The sequence below is a fragment of the Manihot esculenta genome, chromosome 3 (genome assembly GCF_001659605.2).
Source record: "Manihot esculenta cultivar AM560-2 chromosome 3, M.esculenta_v8, whole genome shotgun sequence".
Lineage (NCBI taxonomy): Eukaryota > Viridiplantae > Streptophyta > Magnoliopsida > Malpighiales > Euphorbiaceae > Manihot > Manihot esculenta.
This window is the reverse complement of record NC_035163.2, coordinates 1,905,234-1,925,339: the sequence shown is the minus strand read 5'-3', so window position 1 is coordinate 1,925,339 and position 20,106 is coordinate 1,905,234. Positions and strand designations below refer to the sequence as shown.

Sequence of the window (20,106 nt, the reverse complement as noted above, 5' to 3'; positions counted from 1 at the left end):
TTACCAGTAAAAAACATGTTCCGACCTCATAAAGAGGCAGGGGGCACGATGGCAAAAGGGTGCCGAACTCAAAATGCATGCTAATGATTAAAAGTTTAGCCGAGGCAGAAGGACGGGCTTCCAGCTCGGATAAACATATATCCTTAAAAACCCAAAGGCATGGGGGCCAACGAAAAAACCAAAATTCTCTTCATATAGAGACTAAACCGTCTAAGGCATAAATAAAGAAGAAAAAAGTTACATCCAAAGCCCAAGTCAGTTTTCCAAAGATCTTGATCACACTATTAGCTAAAAGCTAAAAGTCAATACAGCACTTATAAAAACACATTACAGGGCATATGAAAAATTAACAAAACATTACAATTCACCTCTCAGGCGAAGTAGGAGGATAGATAGTCCTTAAAGGACTTACATCAGTTAAAACTCCCTCGCCCACATTATCCCTATTTGCAGTGACATCTGCAGGAAGCTCAACATCCCTTGGATCAGAGCTCTCAACGTTAGCAGCAGAAGCAATCTCTGACCCAAGGTTGGGGTCCTCCTCCTCAGCAACAGGGTCGTCATCCTTCGACCCAAGGACTTCCACGTCCTCTTCTTCCAGCTCGGATTCATCCGAGGAAGACACAGTTGCCCGGCCACCAACACGGCAATCTCCCCGGGGCATAGGAAAATCATCCTCTCCATACATTACCGGCTCGCCATCTGAATCTACCTCCCGCTTGCGAAGCTCTGACAACGGGATATCAGGAGCCTGCCTAGCCTCTCTTAAACCACGATTATAGCCGGATGAGTAAAAATGAAGGGCTTTATTAACAATAGCCCTCTTCATTTCACCAGAAGCTAAATATTTAGCAAGATGCGCTTCACAGGCCTCAGCTACAAACTCCTTAAACTCAGAAGAGTCCCTGTAGTCCTGAACAGCCAACTCACCGGCCTGAATGATCTTCTCCTTCAGCTCATCAGACTCCTGATACTCCGCTATGCATTGCTCACGTACCAGCTGAGCTTTGCATTCCAAAGCCCTGACTTCCTGGTTAAGTTGATCATGACGGAGTTTGAATTCTTCAGCCGAAGAAGCCAGATCTCTGATACGGTCAGAACTTGCACTCAACTCCTGCTCGAGGACCTGCACCCGAGCTAGGGCTGCCTCTTTCTGAGTTTTCTCCTCCTTCATATGAGCTTGAAGTCCATCAAAATCTGCCTTTAAGGCATCATACTGGCGCTGGACCTCCGCTTTTTGGCCCAAAGCCTCATTCCTCTCCTGAAGGGCATTCACCATAGAAGACAGTTGCTCCGAAACTCCTTTGCAGCGAGCCTCCAAGGCAGTTGCCCTCTCATCCGACTCTTGGAGAACTTTGCGAGTCCGAGACAGCTCATTTTCTAAAGACGAGGTATGCTTCGCTGTCTCAGCTGTTTCCTCCTCAGCCTTTTTAAGGGCCTCCAATGAAGAGTTCAATTTCGCCTGGAGGGTCTGGATTTGTTCTCGAGCAGCAGCCAGATTCCCTCTTACATCATTAGTTGCAGATATGTTCTCCTCCTGACGCGCCTCCTCAATCCGGCGGTCTACAGACTCCCGGAAGGAACGATCACGGATATCCACCTCCGTGACAAGACCCGTCATCTAGCATAGGAGAACAACAGTCAAGCAAACAAAACAGAACAAACTGAAAAGACAGGAAAAAATGACTTACCATCAGTAACATCTCCCTGATTGTGTTCCCGAGCTCTTCACGAGAACGAGATCGGAATGACACCTGTTCCTCAGTAGAACTGGCTAAGAGACCAGTCAGGGCGAGAAGACGGGGATCCGAAGCTTGTGTAACCCCGCCGAACATCTGCATTCTGAGAAGGTCAGCAACAGTACTGGCTGGAGACTCAAAGGTAATGTCCGACGCTTTCAAAGCGTTGCCAGAGGAAGGCAACGGAAGCTCGGCAACAGCACTTTTTCCTTTCCCAATGGGAGGAAGAGCCGGGGCAGACCCTGTAGTAACCCTGGATTTCTTCCCAGCTGGCGATGGGACAGACGTTCTAGCAGGAGCTGGGCGCTTTTCCCCGGTCTTTGCTGAAACGCCCTCAGAACCCTCAGGTTCAGCCCTCACAGGGGCAGGGGCATCTTGGGTAAGATCCTCTGGAGTTCGGTCCTCTATAAGGACAATCTCCAACCCCGTCCCGGAGGCCTCCTTATTTTTACCCCCAGATACCTTCTCAGGAGAGTGGGCAGTACCCCGCTCCACCTGCTCGACAGCAGAAGTCTGCTCCGTAATAACCAAGGAAGCCTCTCTCACGGCCTCTGAGGAGGCTGGAGCAGACCTAGACCCTTCAGCAGACTCCAAAGTCGAGCTCTGTCCGCCACGGCCAGATGGCCTGGATGACTTGGAGCTGCGAGAGCTCGGCTTTGCAACTTGAGAGGGAACTTTGGCTGGAGATTGGCTAACCTTCTTGGAGGAAGTAGCTTGAATCACTTCCATAGCAGCTTCAGATACTGAACGACCAGCTGAAAAGGCGTCATAGATTGCATGAATATTGTCCCGAGATAGGACAAAGTTCTTGGGAAACTTGATCTCGTCCATTTTTACTTCCGAAGCTGCAAAAATGCGAAATCATGAAAGTTAGCATACATCCCGATATTACAAGCAAAGTAGAAACCACATAACTGGACAGAGTGCTATACCCATGGACCGGACGTCCCTACGATTGGACACGTATAAACACTTCTCGACGTCATACTTCCTATCAACGGAAGTCAGTCGAAGCAACCCTACTTGTTCAACAATACTCAAGTTGGGTCAGTCCGGAGCTCGGATTGTCGACTAAAAGCGGGAGTTCCCAAGTATTATTTTAGCTCGGAAGAAATAAAGTTCAGTTAGTTAGACCTACAAAGAAGACAGTACCAGTACTTCATCCAAAACAAAGAAAGAAACAGGTTCAAGTATGAACGAAAAATAGGAATTTCATTAAAAGAAAAGTACATTACAGAATGGAAGACTATCCTTTAAGAATCTACATATCCGGACCTACATTACAGAATGGAAGACTATTCTTAATGGATTTACATATCCGGGTACTTTGTCATCTACGATTACATCACCTTAACCGACCTCAGCACTCAAGTCTTCAGTCCGGAGGATACTCCAGCTCGATATGTGAGTTCGGCAGAAAAGCCAGGATCTGTCTCAACACTATAGGGAAACTCCTGACGTTGATTCACGGAAAACATTTCACCCATAGGTCGGCATTCGGTTGCCCAAATGCGATGCAGAAGGCGCGGTGGACCTTGGTTCCGCATAATACTGGTACTTCCCACCAAGGCCACGCAGGATATAGGTATTGAACATGTTTCACTGTTCCATCATAGATAGACATTCTGAAGGGCAATGGAACAAGTGAATGTTGCAAACCTACACCCGAATGTGAGGCTTGATACAACCACGCACATTCAGGGAAATCAACGAAACATTCTGAAGAGCAATGGAACAAGTTAGAACCCTCAACGTCTTGAAACATATATGGAGCCAGCACCCTCTCAGGAGCCCGAACAAAAAGCAGAGGAGGAGGCCGGCCAGTCGACCTGGGTGAAACCGTTTCAACAACTTGCCGAACAGCCTCACCCAGCGACTGTCCTAGCAGCAGAACCTCCAAAGCCTCGTTCAGACCCCCTGAAGGTAACCTTAAATCTTTAAAATTTTTGAACTGACCCATTTTTATCTCAGGCACTGCAAAAAGTTCAAAAACAGGTATAAGTCAGAACAAATCCTTATCAGAGAAAAACAAAATAACATGAGGACCCAGGATTACCTCCAGCCACTTAAAGAAGGCGTCAAATGGATCCTCCACAGATGAAACAGAACGATCTCGCCGAAAGAAGGGAGCAGACAGAAAATTGCAACGAGGACAACCCTTATACCAACAGAAAGTTTGAAAGCGAAGAAAAACTGGCGTTGATATATACTCGAAGTCTGAGGCCTAGGCACAAAATAGAGTTATACTAGACTCTAAGCTAGCCAGGCCAGACGTCCCTCAGAAAGGAAAGAAAGGACAAGCCCAGATAATGATGACAGAAAAGCAAAAACCGCGAAGAACAGAAAGAATAGAGAAAAGCCAGAAATGGAAAAGGCAGATGAGACTCAAAGACTGCGCAACGCCAGAAAGGTGAAAGGATTTTATGGAGGCATCTGAACACAAACAGACGCGATATTAATGGTTTTTGATATTCACCCCCTCGACAGTCGGAGCAATAACTGCCGAGAAGGTGAAGGGGCAATTGATAACCGCTGGATTTCTTAACCCCGAACCAGGGCCTCGACCATAGCCAAAAGCCCATCAAGCAGAGGCCCACACACGTGAGACAAGCCGGACCCATATGCCTTCAAAGGCCGGGCTCACCCATCTCCCCCATTCAGGCCGGCCCAACCCGCGCCAAGCAAGCCCTCTCCTCTTGGGCTCAGCATCTGGTCCGACTCTCAGCCCAGCCCAGTGTCCAGACCCAACTCAGACAGCCTGGCAGATCCGTACGGATGTACGCATGGGGAGAGTCAGAGGCCGTTACGCATGGAGCAGGCGGCTGATACCCTCGTACACCCAAATCTGCATGCCAGAGACGCGTGTTCCCATCACGGAGAGGCCTTTACACGTCACCATGAGCAAAGCAGAAAAGATAAAAGGGGAGCACCGTCCCCAGACAAACGAAGTTTTTGAGAGGAGTCTGAGAAAGTTGTATTAACCATTGTTTTGTAATACGAAACCCTTGTAAAACCCTATTCCATTGGATCTCAGATCATCAAAGGGGAAAAGAAAAAGAATGATGTGTAGAGAAATTATATTTGATTTGATTTGTGGGTGCATTTGGTTGCATGCCTTAAAAGCAATTTTCTTAAGCAATCATTTAGATTACCATACATACTTATCTGCCTCAATAAAGCCATAACATTATCATACCAATGTTGGTAAACCTAAAATTAACCTTAACAACATCAAAAAAAAAAAAAAAGGTTTTAATTTGTTAAGAACTCCAATCCATAAACTGCTTTTTTTTACAGATTTTTACTTTTTTGAAATTTTAAAAAATGATATTTAATTGATTTTTTTATCGCTTTCTCAGGTTAAATTGTTGTATTATATATATATATTTTTATCCATAAACGGTGACGTATCAACCGTTTTGAAATTGCTAAGGCAACGGCTTTATTTAACCATTATGCTGTTTTATATTTAACGAGCAGAAGAACATGTGCTGTTTTATCTTTGTCTTTCTCTGCCTGTTGTCCATATTTTTACAAAGTCCTATGGAAAATCCATGATAAAAAAATTTTTGAAATTTCTCAAATTTATCTTAATATAAATTTATATTTTTTTCTTTTAAATATTTAATTTAGATAAAATTAGTTTAATTTAAAATTAAGCTTACTATATTTGAATAAAATTATATTATATTTATCAATTTAGTTTTCTCTCATTTTGAAGTAAAATAAATTTTATTTTTAAAAAAGTACCTACTAAATTGCATTAAAATTCAAAATAAAAAATGAAAATGAAAATCAAAATTAATGTCTTTTATATAAAATACTGTGTATATATATATATAAAATAGTTCAAAATTTGATAAGCAGAGTCTGACGCAAATTTATTGCACATCAGTAATTGAAGGGTACGTGTGTAATTCATTAATGACCATCTGCCCTATTGCAATAAATAATTTTGGTATATAAAAAATTGGTTTGTAAATTTAAATATTATATTTTATTGTAATAATAACGAGTATGAATATTTTAAAATAATAAAAATATTAAAATTACGAAAAAAATAAAAATTAATATAATTATTATATTTTATTTTTATGATGTAATAATTATAAATTATTATTTTATATATTTTAATTAAAATTATAAATTAATAATAATTAATAGTTAATCATTTTTAAAAAATAAACTGATTAATAAACGATTTTGAGTTATATAAATCAATTAATTAATTTACAAAATAAAAGAAATAACTTGTAAATAAATAATATTTAGAGATTAAATAATAATTCTTTTTAAACAGCGGCAGCGCATTGATCATCGCCATTCCTTCTATACATTTATAGACGCAGTGTTCTGTTCTTCTTCTTTTAACTTGTTTTGTTTAACCTTTTTCCTTCCAAGCATCTTCTTTCTCTCTGACCTCAACTTTTTCCTTCAAAGTTCTAATATTAATAAACCTCCTACTTGTCTTTGCTTCAGTCAAAGAATCAATCCACTGGATTTTATTTAGAGGATGAGTGCTTCAAAGTTCATTAAATGTGTTACAGTTGGAGATGGAGCTGTTGGAAAAACTTGTATGCTTATTTGTTACACCAGCAACAAGTTCCCAACTGTGAGTTTTTCAAGAACTCCACACTGTTAATGCCATTTCTCTTTTTCGCCATTTTTCTTTTGCCCCTTTTTAACTGTTTTCTTTCCATGGATGAACTTTTCTGGCATTTTCCCATTTGGGTTTCTCATCCACTGAAATAGGTTCCAGTAAAGATAAAATCTTTACTTGCTTTTGTATCTCTCTCTCTGTCTCTTTCTTTCTCTATGTGGAAGGGCTTTCAGTGAAAGACATTGAAGCTGTTCACTTAGGTTTTAGTTTAGAGTCAGATTTTAATTTTTATATGTAGAATTTGGTAGCATTGAGGCAGGGATCTCTTTCTATATGTTAATTTCATGTTTGTTCTTGCCAGGACTATATACCCACAGTATTTGATAATTTCAGTGCTAATGTGGCTGTGGATGGGAACATTGTCAATTTGGGCCTATGGGATACTGCAGGTACTTAGATTTTCATCCAAAGGAAGAAAAGAGAGAATCCTCAATTTTAAATGCTGCTTGTGATGATTTTCAAAGTTTGGTCAGTGGGATTAGGCTTAGTGGGTGCATTATTTATGACTGATTAGTACTTTTCCCTAATTAAAGGTCAGGAGGATTATAGCAGATTGAGGCCACTGAGCTACAGAGGTGCAGATATATTTGTTTTGGCTTTCTCATTAATTAGCAGGGCAAGTTATGAAAATGTTCTTAAAAAGGTATAGATTTTATTGCTGATGTCTTTTACCACCAAAATCTCCTTTCCTGCACAACTTTTTCCTTTCGATTTTCTTTCACTTTTCTTGCTTAACGCCAATTTTCAGATCATATTTGTAAAAGGGTACTTGTATTGTCTGTTTCAAATTAAAGCCTTATATAGTTATTTCAATTGGCATTTCACTTTCTGGTCTTGAAGCTATGTAAATAGGGTTGTGTTCAACCAGGAAGCTTTTTATTTCTAATTGCACATATTTTATAGTTCATACATCAGCAACTGATTTCCCCCCCCTCCCCCTTCTTTTTTTTTTATTTTCTTTTTTTCCTTTCTGATTTTTCTCAGTGGATGCCTGAACTTCGTCGGTTTGCACCAAATGTTCCAATTGTTCTTGTTGGTACAAAATTAGGTAATGTAATTGGCAACTTACAAGTGAGATAGTTCTCATTGATTTGTATATCTTGCAATCCTGACAGGATTGCATATTTGATCAATTTGTTTTCTTTTATGTTAATAGATCTTCGCGAAGACAGGGGATATCTTGCTGATCATATGAATTCTAATGTCATAACATCTGCACAAGTATGTTTTTTGGTTATTTGCTTCGCTATGATTTTTTTTTTCAATTTTTTTTTGTGGGTTGGTGGGGAGGGGGCAAATTGTGGCGTAGATAAATTAAGCTTATATTACATAGGGAGAGGAGCTGAGGAAACAGATTGGTGCTGCAGCATATATTGAGTGTAGCTCTAAGACTCAGCAGGTAAAATTTCTCAGAATAAAATTTATTGAGCTTCTTTTGTTTATCATCTTCAATGTCCATCAAGTTCTCCTTTTTTTACTTTCTGCTAACGAATTTGTTGAATTTTATCAATAATTTAATGTTTGATTGTCAAGAACGTCAAAGCTGTTTTTGATACTGCAATCAAGGTTGTTCTTAAACCTCCAAGGAGGAAGGAGATGGCAAGAAAGAAAAGGCGCCGCAGCTCTGGTCGTGCTATTGTGTTAGTTGCTTCATTCCTTTATCTCCAAGTTTATAAATTTCACATCCCTGAAGCACATATAGCTGTTAAAGTAGAATCAGCTAGTGGCTGAGCATTGCTTACCAGTGGCATTGGTTTATCAGATTGGTGAAAAAATAAAATGTTCTTTGAGTCATTTATAAATAAACTGAGCTCTAGTGGGTATCCTGATTGATAATTTTACAACAAATCCTAATCCGGTGAGGTTCTGCACGAAATCCCTCCATCACTGGAACAAAACCAAGAGTTGAACTGTTGAACCCGTCATTTCATTCTGTGCTGCAACAAAGTTTCCACCATTTCTGACCCTCTAATTTCATATTCTGATAAGTGCCTCTATGAAATGCAGGAGCATAATGTGTGGAGGTTGTGTTGCTTAGGACACAGTGACAGCATATAAGCATAACCTAATCAGCTACTTTTGACTCTGTGAAACAGTTGTTTTGCAAATGACCTTGGGTGTTGATTTGTCCAAGCGTCGACTCCTGACAGCCCGTTGCGTGTTTAAGTTTGTGTTTATTTGTAGTGTAGCCTGAGTATGCACTATGAGAAAGTAACTGTCATCTTACAAACTGACCAGAAGAAGTTCAGAGGGAATTGTTCATTCTCTCATCTCCTGTACTTGTTCGTAAAGTAAATCAAGTTCCATTGTTGTATTTGGTGAAGTGTAATAACTTGTATGCTGCTTGTTTCTAATACAATATTATGAAATACTCGGCTACAATGGGTGTATTATACTAGGACACTCAAGATATGTGTCGATCAATCATTGGCCCAACTGCTAAATACTAGGATTGCATGGCACTCATCAATAATTAAAAAATGTAATTATTTATTAAAATAATTTTTAATTATTTATTTTATAAATCATTAATATTTTTTTAATAATTTATTAATTTTCAATTATTTGTTTAATTAATTAATAAAATAATTGATATTTAAAAGAAAAAAAATTTATTAAGAGCATTTCAGTCTATAAAATATTGTTATATAAATTTTATAGAATTTATTTTTATCAAAATTTAGAAAAAATTAATTTTAATTATAATAAATTTCATTAAATTTAATTCTAAAAATTTAATTTTAATTTTTATTGAAACCAATTGAATCTCATCAAAATTTGAGAAATTGAAATTAAACCACACTGCTACGTTAGGTAAACAAAGGAAATTAAGGAAGAAAGGGCGATGTTCTTTATATGCCAGCCGGATTTCCCATCTCACGCTGCTACGACTGCACTTCCAAAGCCCAGATAAGCAAGAAACGTCCGAAGTCTAACGACGCCGCCATCGCCCCCAGAAACATGGAGCACCCACTGTCACCACCCTACTCCAAGAGCTGGAGCATACACACCCGACCCGAAATCATCGCCAAGTACGAAATCCAAGAGCGAGTTGGCTCTGGCGCTTACGCTGACGTCTACAAGGCTCGTCGCCTCTCCGACAACCTCATCGTTGCCCTCAAAGAAATCCACGACTACCAGTCCGCCTTCCGCGAAATCGAGGCTTTACAAATCCTCCAAAACTGCCCCAACATCGTCATTATGCACGAGTATTTTTGGAGGGAGGACGAGGACGCCGTGTTGGTCTTGGAGTTCCTGAGGACGGATTTAGCGGCAGTGATTAAAGAGGGGAAGAAGAATGGAGGAGCTGGGATTAGTGTTGGAGATGTAAAGAGGTGGATGATGCAGATATTATGTGGAGTCGACGCTTGCCACAGGAATGTGATCGTGCATCGGGATTTGAAACCGGGTAATTTATTGATTTCTGATGATGGCGTTCTCAAGTTAGCTGATTTTGGCCAGGTAAAGTGGGTTTCTTCTTTAGTCAATTTAGCTGAGGGAGATTATGCAATTTGTGGTCGTTGGCCTGAATTGATCTTTCTTTTTTCTTTTTTCCTTCACGGTTCTAGATTAGTTTGTTATCAGAATTGAGGACTTATCTTGAAAAGTTTTTCTGTGTGCGTTTTCTCAATTAGGGTAGAGGATAGTTGTGAATCAAGTGGCAGATGAAATTATGATTAATGGGACAAAACGAATGCATTGGATGATGGGTATTCATAATTGTAATACTTCAATTGTGTTTCACTTTGTTAAGTTAAAGCAAAGATTTGTGTTGTTAATGAGCAAAAAAGAGAGATAGAACTCAGCAATTCTATATGGGTTATTGTATACAGATTTGAGTCTAAGCATCTTGACTGCTAGAATGTTTTTCATGTCTTATTCATATTTCTTCATGTTTGCATGAGATTGTGAGTATTGGTGTACAGCTGCTTCAAAGTGTTGTCTTTGTATTATTTGAGCAATGGAATGCTTAGTTTGATTCTTATGTCCAGGCAAGGATGCTCATGGAGCCTGATTTTGTTGCTACTGATGAGAACCCTCCGCTGCAAAACCAGGAACAAGTTGTTCAACCAACTGTGACTGTTACTGAGATGGATAACTTGGCCCAAGAAGCACAGGCAAACCAAGAGCAAAGTGTCCTAAGAAAAGATGAATCATTTAGAGAGAGCAGTGAATTCAAGTCTCATGATTACCTAGAGGAAACAAGCATTCAGGACGGGAATACATCTTGTCTTGCAACAGGCACAGCAAGCGACATAGGAGATGATATTTTGAAGGGTTCTTATTCTTATGAGGTAGAGGAAGGTGCGGGTGATATGCATGGCTCGCTCACTTCATGTGTTGGAACTCGATGGTTCAGGGCCCCTGAACTACTCTATGGGTCCACAGACTATGGTCTGGAGATTGACTTGTGGTCTCTGGGCTGCATTTTTGCTGAGCTTTTAACCCATGAACCCCTTTTCCCAGGGACGTCAGATATAGATCAACTTGGTAGAATTATTAATGTTTTGGGTAATTTAACAGAGGAAGCGTGGCCAGGCTGTTTAAAACTTCCTGATTATGGAACAATTTCTTTTGCTAAGATTGAAAAGCCCATTGGTTTAGAAGCATGCCTCCCGAACCGTCTCCCAGATGAAATCTCTCTAGTCAAGAAGCTGGTTTGTTATGACCCAGCTAACAGAGCTACAGCAATGGAACTGCTCCATGATGAGTACTTCGGAAAAGAACCTCTCCCAGTTCCGATTTCTGAGCTTCACGTGCCTTTGACAAATGGTGGGCAAGATGAGGATTCTCCTGGCGGATGGTATGACTACAATGATAGGGAATCAGATTCTGATTTTGATGACTTTGGCCCTATGAATATAACAACCACCAGTACTGGTTTTTCTCTACAGTTCTTCTGAGTTTAAAAATAATGAGGTATGCTTTCTGTAGCTTCTGGAATTCTTAAAATCCCAAAATCTTTTGTACCTCATGCGTTCATGTCAAAGTAATGCCCCCCAAAAAAACATTGTTGTGTAGTGATTCTTGCATAAAGGAAATGATTTGCCTGTTGTCAAAAAGCAAAATTGGACATACTTGGGAAAAAGAGAATCAACTTGATTCAAAATGCTTGTATCATCATTCTTGGTGTGATTATGCTCAGTCTATAGGTTTGGCTAGAGGAATCAGATGGTTGATAACTTCTGTTAATTGTGCATGGAAGGATGTTACCTCAAGCCTACAACAAAAATGGAGTGTGTAAAGTTATTCATTTATATAATGTAGCAGTAGAATCCAGTTTCTAGCGTGTGTGAAGTTGTTGCTGGGGATGATGAGCCTAATTGCTTTCTATCTTCTTGCTGGGTTTTGTTTTGGGGTTTGAATTTGATGTATTGCTCCATGTTGATCAAGTAGTACCACTATATTTATTTGATCAACAGATCATTCGTTAACTTGGTGTTCTGTGAATTATAAAGGAGGAATGTTTTGGGATTTCCATATTTAAGTCAATATACATATAGGGATATGTTTGATGTATCCTGGATATTTATTTGTGTGTTTAACTTAGATGAGATGAAAGTGAATTCATACTCATGAATGAGTAAATGTTCACTATCCTCGCTTTCTATTTTAATTTAACTTTGTATTGATATTAAAATATTTTGTATTATTGTCATTAAAAAAGATAATTATAGAGAGAATTAGAAATTCTATTAGTATGAATTATTTTCAATTATAGTATAAGAAATTAAAAAATTTTAATATTAATTAAATATACAATTATGCGATCATATATTATTAATATTCAATAACATATTTTATTAAAAAACTATATCTCTAGGAAAATAAAGTTTATTTTTATCAAATCAATAAACTAACTAGATAGTAAAAAATTTTACATAATATTTTGTTATGAATTTATATATATATTATTTATTTTTATTATTTAAATATCTTTTTATATGGTAATTATCTAATTTTTATAAATATATTTTTAATATTATATTTATTATTAACATAAAAAATATAGTATTTTTTAATAATAAAATATAATAAAACTTTATTATAATATAATAATATATTATATTAAAAAGTAGTAGTTGATAAAAAATTAATAACAATAAATATAATAAATTGTAATTATTATATTAAAAAGTAAAAAATTAAAAAGTTATATATTAATAGTAATGATAAAATAATAAATTATATTTAACATATATATTAATTATTATTTTATATAAATAGAAAAAAATTTTAAATTTATATTATATGACATAATTATATAGAGTAATGGTGAACTCGGCAATTTTTTATATATTTATTATTATTCGAATACATCTAATTTTTATAAATATATTTTAATATTATATTTTTTATTAAAATAAAAAATATAATTTTTTAAGCATAAAATATAATAAAAATTTTATTATAATATCAATAATATATTATATTAAAATGGTAGAAAATTAAAAGTTAATAATAATTAATATAGTAAATTATACTTATTATATTAAGAGGTAGGAAATCAAATTCATATATTAATATTGATAATAAAAGTAATAAATTGTATTTAACATATACATATGAATTATTATTTTATATAGAAATAAAATTAAAAATATATAAAAAATTATAAATTTATATATTTTTAAATTTAGAGCACAGGACCAGAGATATTTATAGTTAAAAAGATAAAATAATAGGGGATTCAGAGCACAGGACTAGAGATATTTATGGTTAAAAAGATAAAATGATAGGCAAAAGATTCAAAGAAGTGAGCTTTTGGAGAAATTGCAAAGCAATTGTCCGCGAAATGTTTAATTTCGTACTTCTTGTGATTTCGTTTAAATTATTTTATAAATTTTTTTATTTGGAATTAAACTTGTGTTGCAATTTTTGAATTCATTCACATAGAAGTATATTAAGTTAGTTTTCTCCGATAATTATAAGAATGAAATCTTATATTTGACGGAGATCATAGATCAAACCTACTTACCCAAGCCAGCTGATTGCCATCCTTATTCTCTGTTTTATGGGAGAGGAAAGAAAATAAATTAGAGAAAATTTGTTTTTTTTTTGGGATTAAAATAAAACACTTCTTTTTAATGGATATTTTTTCAGTTTTTATTATTATTTCTCCAATATGAATAAATAAATATTATTTTCTCAAAAATGAAATATCTTCTTTCCCATGATCTATTTTCCCCAGTTTCCACTTTCTTTATATCCATACAGAGGTTATTGTCATAATATACTTGATCGATATGTAGTGGGTTAATAATATTTTTTATTAACAATATTTGAATCTGGGTCCATCTATGAACCCAAGGCCAAGGGTGTCTGGCCCAGTAGAGTCGAGTTGAGTCCGGAGTCAAATTCTAATAACTGGCTGAGTTGCAATAACATAGAAGAGTCGCTCCAACATTTTGAGTTCAACTCCTATCTTCCCTCCTTCTCCCCTTGAAGCAGTAATCTAGCTGCATGTTAAAAAATATATATATAGCAACAGGCCGACCTTAGCATGCATCACAGCCTTATATGGACTTAGCATATATATATATAACGTAAATTAAAATAATAACAATAGTTAAACAATATGAGAAACTAGCCAGCTCAACGTAGTTGATCACAAACAATCACTTCGCTCAAAGTATACAATAATTCCTGATTCTCCAGCAAATGAGGACTTCTGTAATTAAGATTGATGCATAAAGTTACTCTGCCAGTTTCTTCCCTTGGGATGCTCTGCACATGAACGCTTTCCACGTGCTTTCCACAATATGAGAAGACTGATGTCTAAGCTAAGCTTCACTCTACTGGTGTATGATCCACCAATGAAAATTCAAGAGATGGTATCAATATTCTGGTGGGAGAAGAGCTATCTCGATTTCTTTAAGAGATTTTCCTTTCGTTTCCATAATATTCCTTTTCACAAAAACCACTGCAATCATGCAAAATGTCGCAAATATAGTGTACAAGAGCTGTGGTCCAAGTTGCTCCAGCAAACGCAAAAACAACAACCCCACAAAGAAATTGATCACCTGAAGGCAGTTGGTTTATATCATAAATATTGATCTTGACTTGTGATTGGCAAGAGATGGATAGATAATGAATCACAGGGAATTAAAAAGGGAAGAGAGTTTACCCAGTGCACTGACATACAGACTGCCATAGCTTTTGCCCTGATTCGGCTAGGGAAGATCTCTGGCAGGAGGAGACCTGGAACTGGACCAGCTCCTAAAGCAAATGTGAAGACAAACCTGTACATATAAGTTTTCGTTAACGGGTTCACATCAAGACATACTCAATATAATATGAGAATATCCCAGTCAAAGACATACTCAGTTCATCCTCTTACAGTTAGATGTACAGGCCACCATCAAGGAAAGCACCCCTTGGATGTGATGGTTAACAATGAGGGCAGCTAGTAACTGATTATCATTGTTAGAGTTAGTTCATCACGTATCTCTCTAGTTTATGTTTTTGGGCAATGATCATTTATTTAGGAAGAAAGGCAATATGAAACTTTAATGCAAGAAAATGAGTGTCATCATGCTGTGGGCTCGTGGTCTCTATTGATGGATAGGCTAGAAATGAATCTGCACATAATTATTGTTTAGCAATCAGCAGCAAGTTGTATTTAACAGCAATAGACTGGGGCCCATTGTTCATATGATATGTGTTATAAGAAGGACGTAATATAATTCATCTTTAACATTTACAAGGAAAAATAATACTCACATAAGCATGCCACCAACAGACAGGTACAAAGCAACAGATCCTGACATATAAGAACTTGCTCCAGCAACTTGAAAGCCCATGGATACTGCCTGCATGGGGAACACGCATCATATAGAGATCAGACCTCTATGATCAGTCTTCATTTATTCGACATTAACGATACAATTACAAAGGATCAGCCAATTGTGCTAGGAGCAACAATCCTTAAGGTTTCCTAAGCACATAATTATTCACATCTATCCAAAATTTTCTTTTTGGTTGTGATGTCAAGGTCTCAAATCTGCGTATTACTCCTTAAATCTCAACTCAATCTAATTTGTTTTATCCACCAAAAGAGTGACCTATCATACTCCTCATAAAGTTGCCTAGAGATCATATTGAAACTCATCATGGGACCAGGAAGCTGGGAGGTGGGGAGAAGGCCATAAGAAACTAATGGTAAAAAATGCTGCAGGGAAGCATGGTAATGGGCAAGAAAAGTTGCAGAAAGAATGGGACTACTACAAACTATGTAAGTTTAATAATTAATATAAAACAGAGAAAAAAAATTTTAAGCTTAATTGAAATAATAGAATAGCATATATCAGTCTGTCTCATTCCAATTTTTCGCTCCTCTAGGTGGTAATTTCCTCTATTTTGGAAGATCATGCTACCTTTTAAATATTCCCTTTTTTCCCCAAATACATGAATTTAGAGGAATATCTTATAAAATCTCACTGCCTCTCCCCACCTGGTGTTACTCACACCCACATTGAATTAAGGAGAGAATATCTGTCACATCCACATTTAATTTATGTTCAATCACAGAGCAAATGGACACCGGCAGTTATGCATTCAGAAACCACCGCTACTTTAGTGTGAAACTTCCCAAGAGACCGATTAAAACCTACCATTCCAAAGAAGCTCCACAGAAGCAACACCTTCCTTCCTAGTTTATCCATCAACACCATTGCAGCAATAGATCCTGGAGGCAATTAAGATCATGGGTCAAAAGATAATTTACAACTAGCAGCGTGCACAAGAAGGTTGCTATAGTATTATATACCTGATAGATTTGCAATTCCAACAAAGACATTTGCTTGGTCTGATGGGACTCCAGCACTTTTAAACACAGTTGAAGAGAAATAAAACACAGCATTTATACCAGATAGCTGTTGTAAAGCAAATAGGGTTGATCCAATAAAAACAACTGCAAAAGGAACATGTGAATAACAAAGCCTAAAAGGAAAAGGAAAGAAGAGGGGAAATGAGAAAGTGATGACATCAGCAATTTTAGCCTCAACAAAAAGATGAATGCGCTCGCGTTGCCTATACACATACGCTCATAATGTAAAAAAAATATGCACCTCTCCCATGGCGACCAAAAAACAATTCAGAGAGCTTCACACTGTCTGTGTCATCCCCTCTGTCTAATTTGGATAACTCTTGCATTGCCAATTTAACATGTGCTCCACCTAAAAGCTTCTGAAATTCAATTTCAGCTTCAACACTTCTTCCTTGCTGTCCCATGAAAATAAGAAGATATAAGTATCCAACTTCAACCAAAAAGCACCCATAATTACAACAGATACCACCCTCATGTGGGAAAAATCACGTTGTTGCAATAAATGATGTACGCAACAAGAATTTGGAAAGTGGGTTGTTTTGCTAGGATCCAGTCCAGAAATCAGATATAGCAATACAAAAGATTGTTGAAAATCTAAAAGATAAATATTGAGAGTCAAACTGCAATATGAAGGGGGGTGAGAGAGGGAGAGGGAGAGAGAGAGAGAGAGAGAGAGAGAGAGAGAGAGGTCAGCGGCAAAAAGTCCGTGTAAATCAGAATAAATTTCATGGAAAAAGAAGGGACAAGGAAATGTACGGCCCCGACAAGCAATTCATTTAATTTTTCTTAATATGATAAGACAAATTCTCTTTTTATAACTGACATAATCGGAGAATTTTAAGTGAAAATAAGAACTTCAAGTGGAAAAAACCTTGTATAGCCAATGTGGACTCTCTGCACAGCACCCCATGGCAAGAGCAAGTAATCCAGCAGGAAGTGCAGACACCCAGAAACAGATTCGCCACCTGAACATATTACAAATTGCGTGCTTGAGAAACTGAATATGAAGCACTGACAATGGGCTCTAAATAAATATATCATACCAGCCTGCAATTTCTCTGACAGGGATTCCAATGAATAGAGCCCCCATAAGTCCAAGACAGGTTGCAATTTGGATGAAACTTCCATAAGTGCCCCTCACAAAAGGAGGAGAAACCTGCTCAAACCAACAACATTAAACTCAACTAAAAGTTGGGAACACCTCTGACAGTGATGAAAAGAAAGATTATGCAGTACTTATTTTGAGAACGAGTAAATCAATTCAATACCTCCGTCACATAAAGAGATGCAACAGGAGGACCAACTCCCATTCCCATCCCAACTAAGAACCTTCCAAAAAGCATACCAGCCAAAGTTGTCGTGGTTGCGCTGAAAATGCACATTATTCCAGATGTCAACATAAACTCAGATTTTAATAGCAGCAAAAAAGAGAATGTACATAGTGAGGACTAATCCTTATGCTATAATGGGAAAGGGAGAAGCATATGAATGAGAGAACCCATTTGTGACCTCCAAACAAGTGAGAGCAGTCTGACATAGTTTAAACAAGTTACAGATATGGTACTGAACAGAGAATTAAATAGGTTTAAAATATCCATCACACGCTCTTTTTTCCCTTTTGGTGCTTGTGTGTGATTTCATTATGTGTTTGTTAATGCATGAGACAATTATGAATAGTTGCAAAACGCCCATTTCTTTGAGCTTACTTGTACTTTTTTCTCAATAAAGTTATTCAGATTTATTTATCCAAGAATGACATTGTAGCAACCTACTACCTAACTCAGATATTGACTAATATAGCGCAAAGGAAAGGAATAAAATGATGCATATAGTTGCTACAAGCGGCAAAGTACTACCTTATAGAAGCACCAATAACCATGGGCAAAGCACACAACTGAAAAGCCCTACGGCGGCCAACCCCATCAGCAATCCATCCACTAAAAAGGGATCCAATTAAGGCACCACCCAAACACGTGCTAACCACCAGGCCTTCATTTGAAATTAAGATTTCAACCAAATGAATGAGACCAAATTACACCAAAAACTAAAATGGTAAGAATATATATGTATTCATCACCTTCTGCCAAGGTATTTCCATTGAATCCAAGATCCAATGAGATGATTTCGAGTGGTTCATTTACCACACTGTACCAAAAGTAAACATCCAAATCATTACATCATAATATACCAAAAATGACACTTGGGTCATGGGTAAACGAAAAAACGGCATAGCATAAGCCTAAGAAAGTGCACAAACCCAAGATGGTAGCCAAATAAGAAGGATGATATGGTTGCCACCAGTACATGTGGAAAAGAAAGCCTCCATGAAGGATTTGCTGCATCAGGATCCTGATCATTCTGTACAAGAGCTAAAACCAACATACAAGGAAGGAATCAATCTCAAATATCATTTCAAACAGCCTCATTCAAATTTGAAAAATCCAAGAAAGATCAAGCAACCTAAACAAGTGCAAATATTTCAAACCCGCAAACTGAAGGAACAACAGAAATTCAAAATTAATAATGCCCGATATTCTTTTTCAGAGCACAATAAAAAATTGTAAAACCCGATGAGGACAATTGGTGGAAACTGCTCAGGCAACAACAATGGAAGATAGTTCATAGATAAACAATTCTGACACTTCCACAAGCATACTCTGAAGTACAGTGTACTAAAAAAACATTGCAGCTAGACATCAACATTGGACGCTCTGGTAGATGAATTTTTCTTCTTACCTGAATTATCTTCTACATCAACTATGTTCGTATGATCTCTTGGCAACAGACGCTTGTACATCGAGTTTGCCTCACGCTCTCGTCCCCACATGCAAAAAATGCAGCAAGCCTACAACCCAAATCACCAAATTTAGAGAATTTAGGGTAACACTGTCACATTATTCATTCCACTTAATTACCAAGTAACATCAACTTCTTTTGTATAATTGTTATCTGCAGTCTGCATTTTGCATTTTATATCATTATCCTGTTCTGATAGTTAACTATTAATAAGTCTTTGAAACAATTCGGTCCAAACAATGTTATTACACGTTTTTGTTTCTCATAGATGCCTTTTTTTTTTCCTGCTTAAACCTTCCCCTGCTTTCCCTCCATCCGGTATCTAAAGAAGTTCAGAATAGAATTGGATCTAAAACTCGACATTTCAATTTCTATTTACCTGGTACCCAAACAAAGCAGAATCACATATATGGTCATTAAACGACAATGATTATCCAAATAAATTGATAGGAACCAAATCAGAAAATGCACCAAAGGATCCAAAACAAACCGCGCGAAGAGGCTGCAGCATTCAATCAACTATCGGTGTAAAGCTGCAAGGAAATCAGAATTGGCAAACTTGTGAAGAACTTAAAACCGTAAAAAGTACGCCCAAATAAAAACTCCAAAAAAATACAAATCAAATGGAAACAGCAAGCGAAAACTAATGCCAACAGAAGGTTTCCATAATTCAAAAAGTAATCAAATAACAAAATTAATACCTCGATTACGTTTCGAAGATCCAGCTAGCAACGAAAGGATCTGAAATATGAATAAATTTATCTTCTTCCCTTCCTTTCCTTGTGATACAAGATCCTTCCCGAGAAAAAAAAAATGCTGATTTCGAAGCTTAATTATGCACAGAAGACATGGAAGGAACTGGGCGCGCTATCGTGCGCCCGTGGCGATGGCTTAGCGAGCGAGCGAGCGAGCGAGAGAGAGAGAGAGAAGTTGTTTAGATGGGAAGATGAAAAACAGAGCAAGAGCATCACCGTCACACGTATTTCTACAGAGACGACACTGTACCTTTCTCCCTTGGCGGAAACGTCAAAAATTAAGCACGGCTCTAATTTTCAATAATAAATAAATTAATATTATAAATG

General features: G+C 37.2%; 4 protein-coding genes across 7 annotated transcripts; 2 read left to right on the top strand and 2 right to left on the bottom strand.

Annotated features, from left to right (window-relative positions):
• Window positions 1-364: 364 nt before the first annotated feature.
• LOC122723211 (golgin subfamily A member 5-like) lies at window positions 365-2,570 on the bottom strand. Its single transcript, XM_043954737.1, has 2 exons — window positions 1,692-2,570; window positions 365-1,621 (listed from the first exon to the last, which is right to left on the bottom strand). The coding sequence occupies exons 1-2, from the start codon at window positions 2,568-2,570 to the stop codon at window positions 365-367; spliced, it is 2,136 nt and encodes a 711-aa protein (XP_043810672.1).
• Window positions 2,571-6,081: 3,511 nt separating this feature from the next.
• On the top strand, window positions 6,082-8,778 carry LOC110611744 (rac-like GTP-binding protein ARAC7). Its single transcript, XM_021752181.2, has 8 exons — window positions 6,082-6,351; window positions 6,701-6,788; window positions 6,933-7,042; window positions 7,384-7,447; window positions 7,556-7,620; window positions 7,733-7,798; window positions 7,933-8,039; window positions 8,407-8,778. The coding sequence occupies exons 1-8, from the start codon at window positions 6,253-6,255 to the stop codon at window positions 8,435-8,437; spliced, it is 630 nt and encodes a 209-aa protein (XP_021607873.1). The 5' UTR covers window positions 6,082-6,252; the 3' UTR covers window positions 8,438-8,778.
• Window positions 8,779-9,204: 426 nt separating this feature from the next.
• On the top strand, window positions 9,205-11,928 carry LOC110611738 (cyclin-dependent kinase F-1). Of its 2 annotated transcripts, XM_043955390.1 has the most exons (3): window positions 9,205-9,861; window positions 10,392-11,319; window positions 11,422-11,928. In XM_043955390.1, exons 1-2 carry the CDS (start codon window positions 9,256-9,258, stop codon window positions 11,301-11,303), a joined length of 1,518 nt encoding a protein of 505 aa, XP_043811325.1. In that variant the 5' UTR covers window positions 9,205-9,255; the 3' UTR covers window positions 11,304-11,319; window positions 11,422-11,928. The 2 variants fall into 2 exon arrangements, with proteins under 2 accessions (XP_043811325.1, XP_021607860.1); XM_021752168.2 differs by having other exon boundaries at window positions 9,206-9,861; window positions 10,392-11,928.
• A 1,993-nt stretch (window positions 11,929-13,921) lies between these two features.
• LOC110611739 (probable plastidic glucose transporter 2) lies at window positions 13,922-20,041 on the bottom strand. Of its 3 annotated transcripts, XR_002487383.2 has the most exons (16): window positions 19,726-20,041; window positions 19,515-19,557; window positions 18,965-19,073; window positions 18,486-18,597; window positions 18,306-18,373; window positions 18,085-18,217; window positions 17,497-17,596; window positions 17,272-17,384; window positions 17,100-17,193; window positions 16,470-16,623; window positions 16,169-16,312; window positions 16,014-16,087; window positions 15,124-15,212; window positions 14,724-14,981; window positions 14,528-14,642; window positions 14,252-14,423 (listed from the first exon to the last, which is right to left on the bottom strand). XR_002487383.2 is itself a non-coding variant. In XM_021752170.2 (15 exons), the coding sequence occupies exons 3-15, from the start codon at window positions 19,053-19,055 to the stop codon at window positions 14,238-14,240; spliced, it is 1,473 nt and encodes a 490-aa protein (XP_021607862.1). In that variant the 5' UTR covers window positions 19,056-19,073; window positions 19,496-19,557; window positions 19,726-20,037; the 3' UTR covers window positions 13,922-14,237. The 3 variants fall into 3 exon arrangements, 2 of the variants coding, with proteins under 2 accessions (XP_021607862.1, XP_021607861.1); XM_021752170.2 differs by lacking the exon at window positions 14,724-14,981 and having other exon boundaries at window positions 13,922-14,423; window positions 19,496-19,557; window positions 19,726-20,037; XM_021752169.2 differs by lacking the exon at window positions 14,724-14,981 and having other exon boundaries at window positions 13,922-14,423; window positions 19,726-20,036.
• Between the last annotated feature and the right edge of the window lie 65 nt (window positions 20,042-20,106).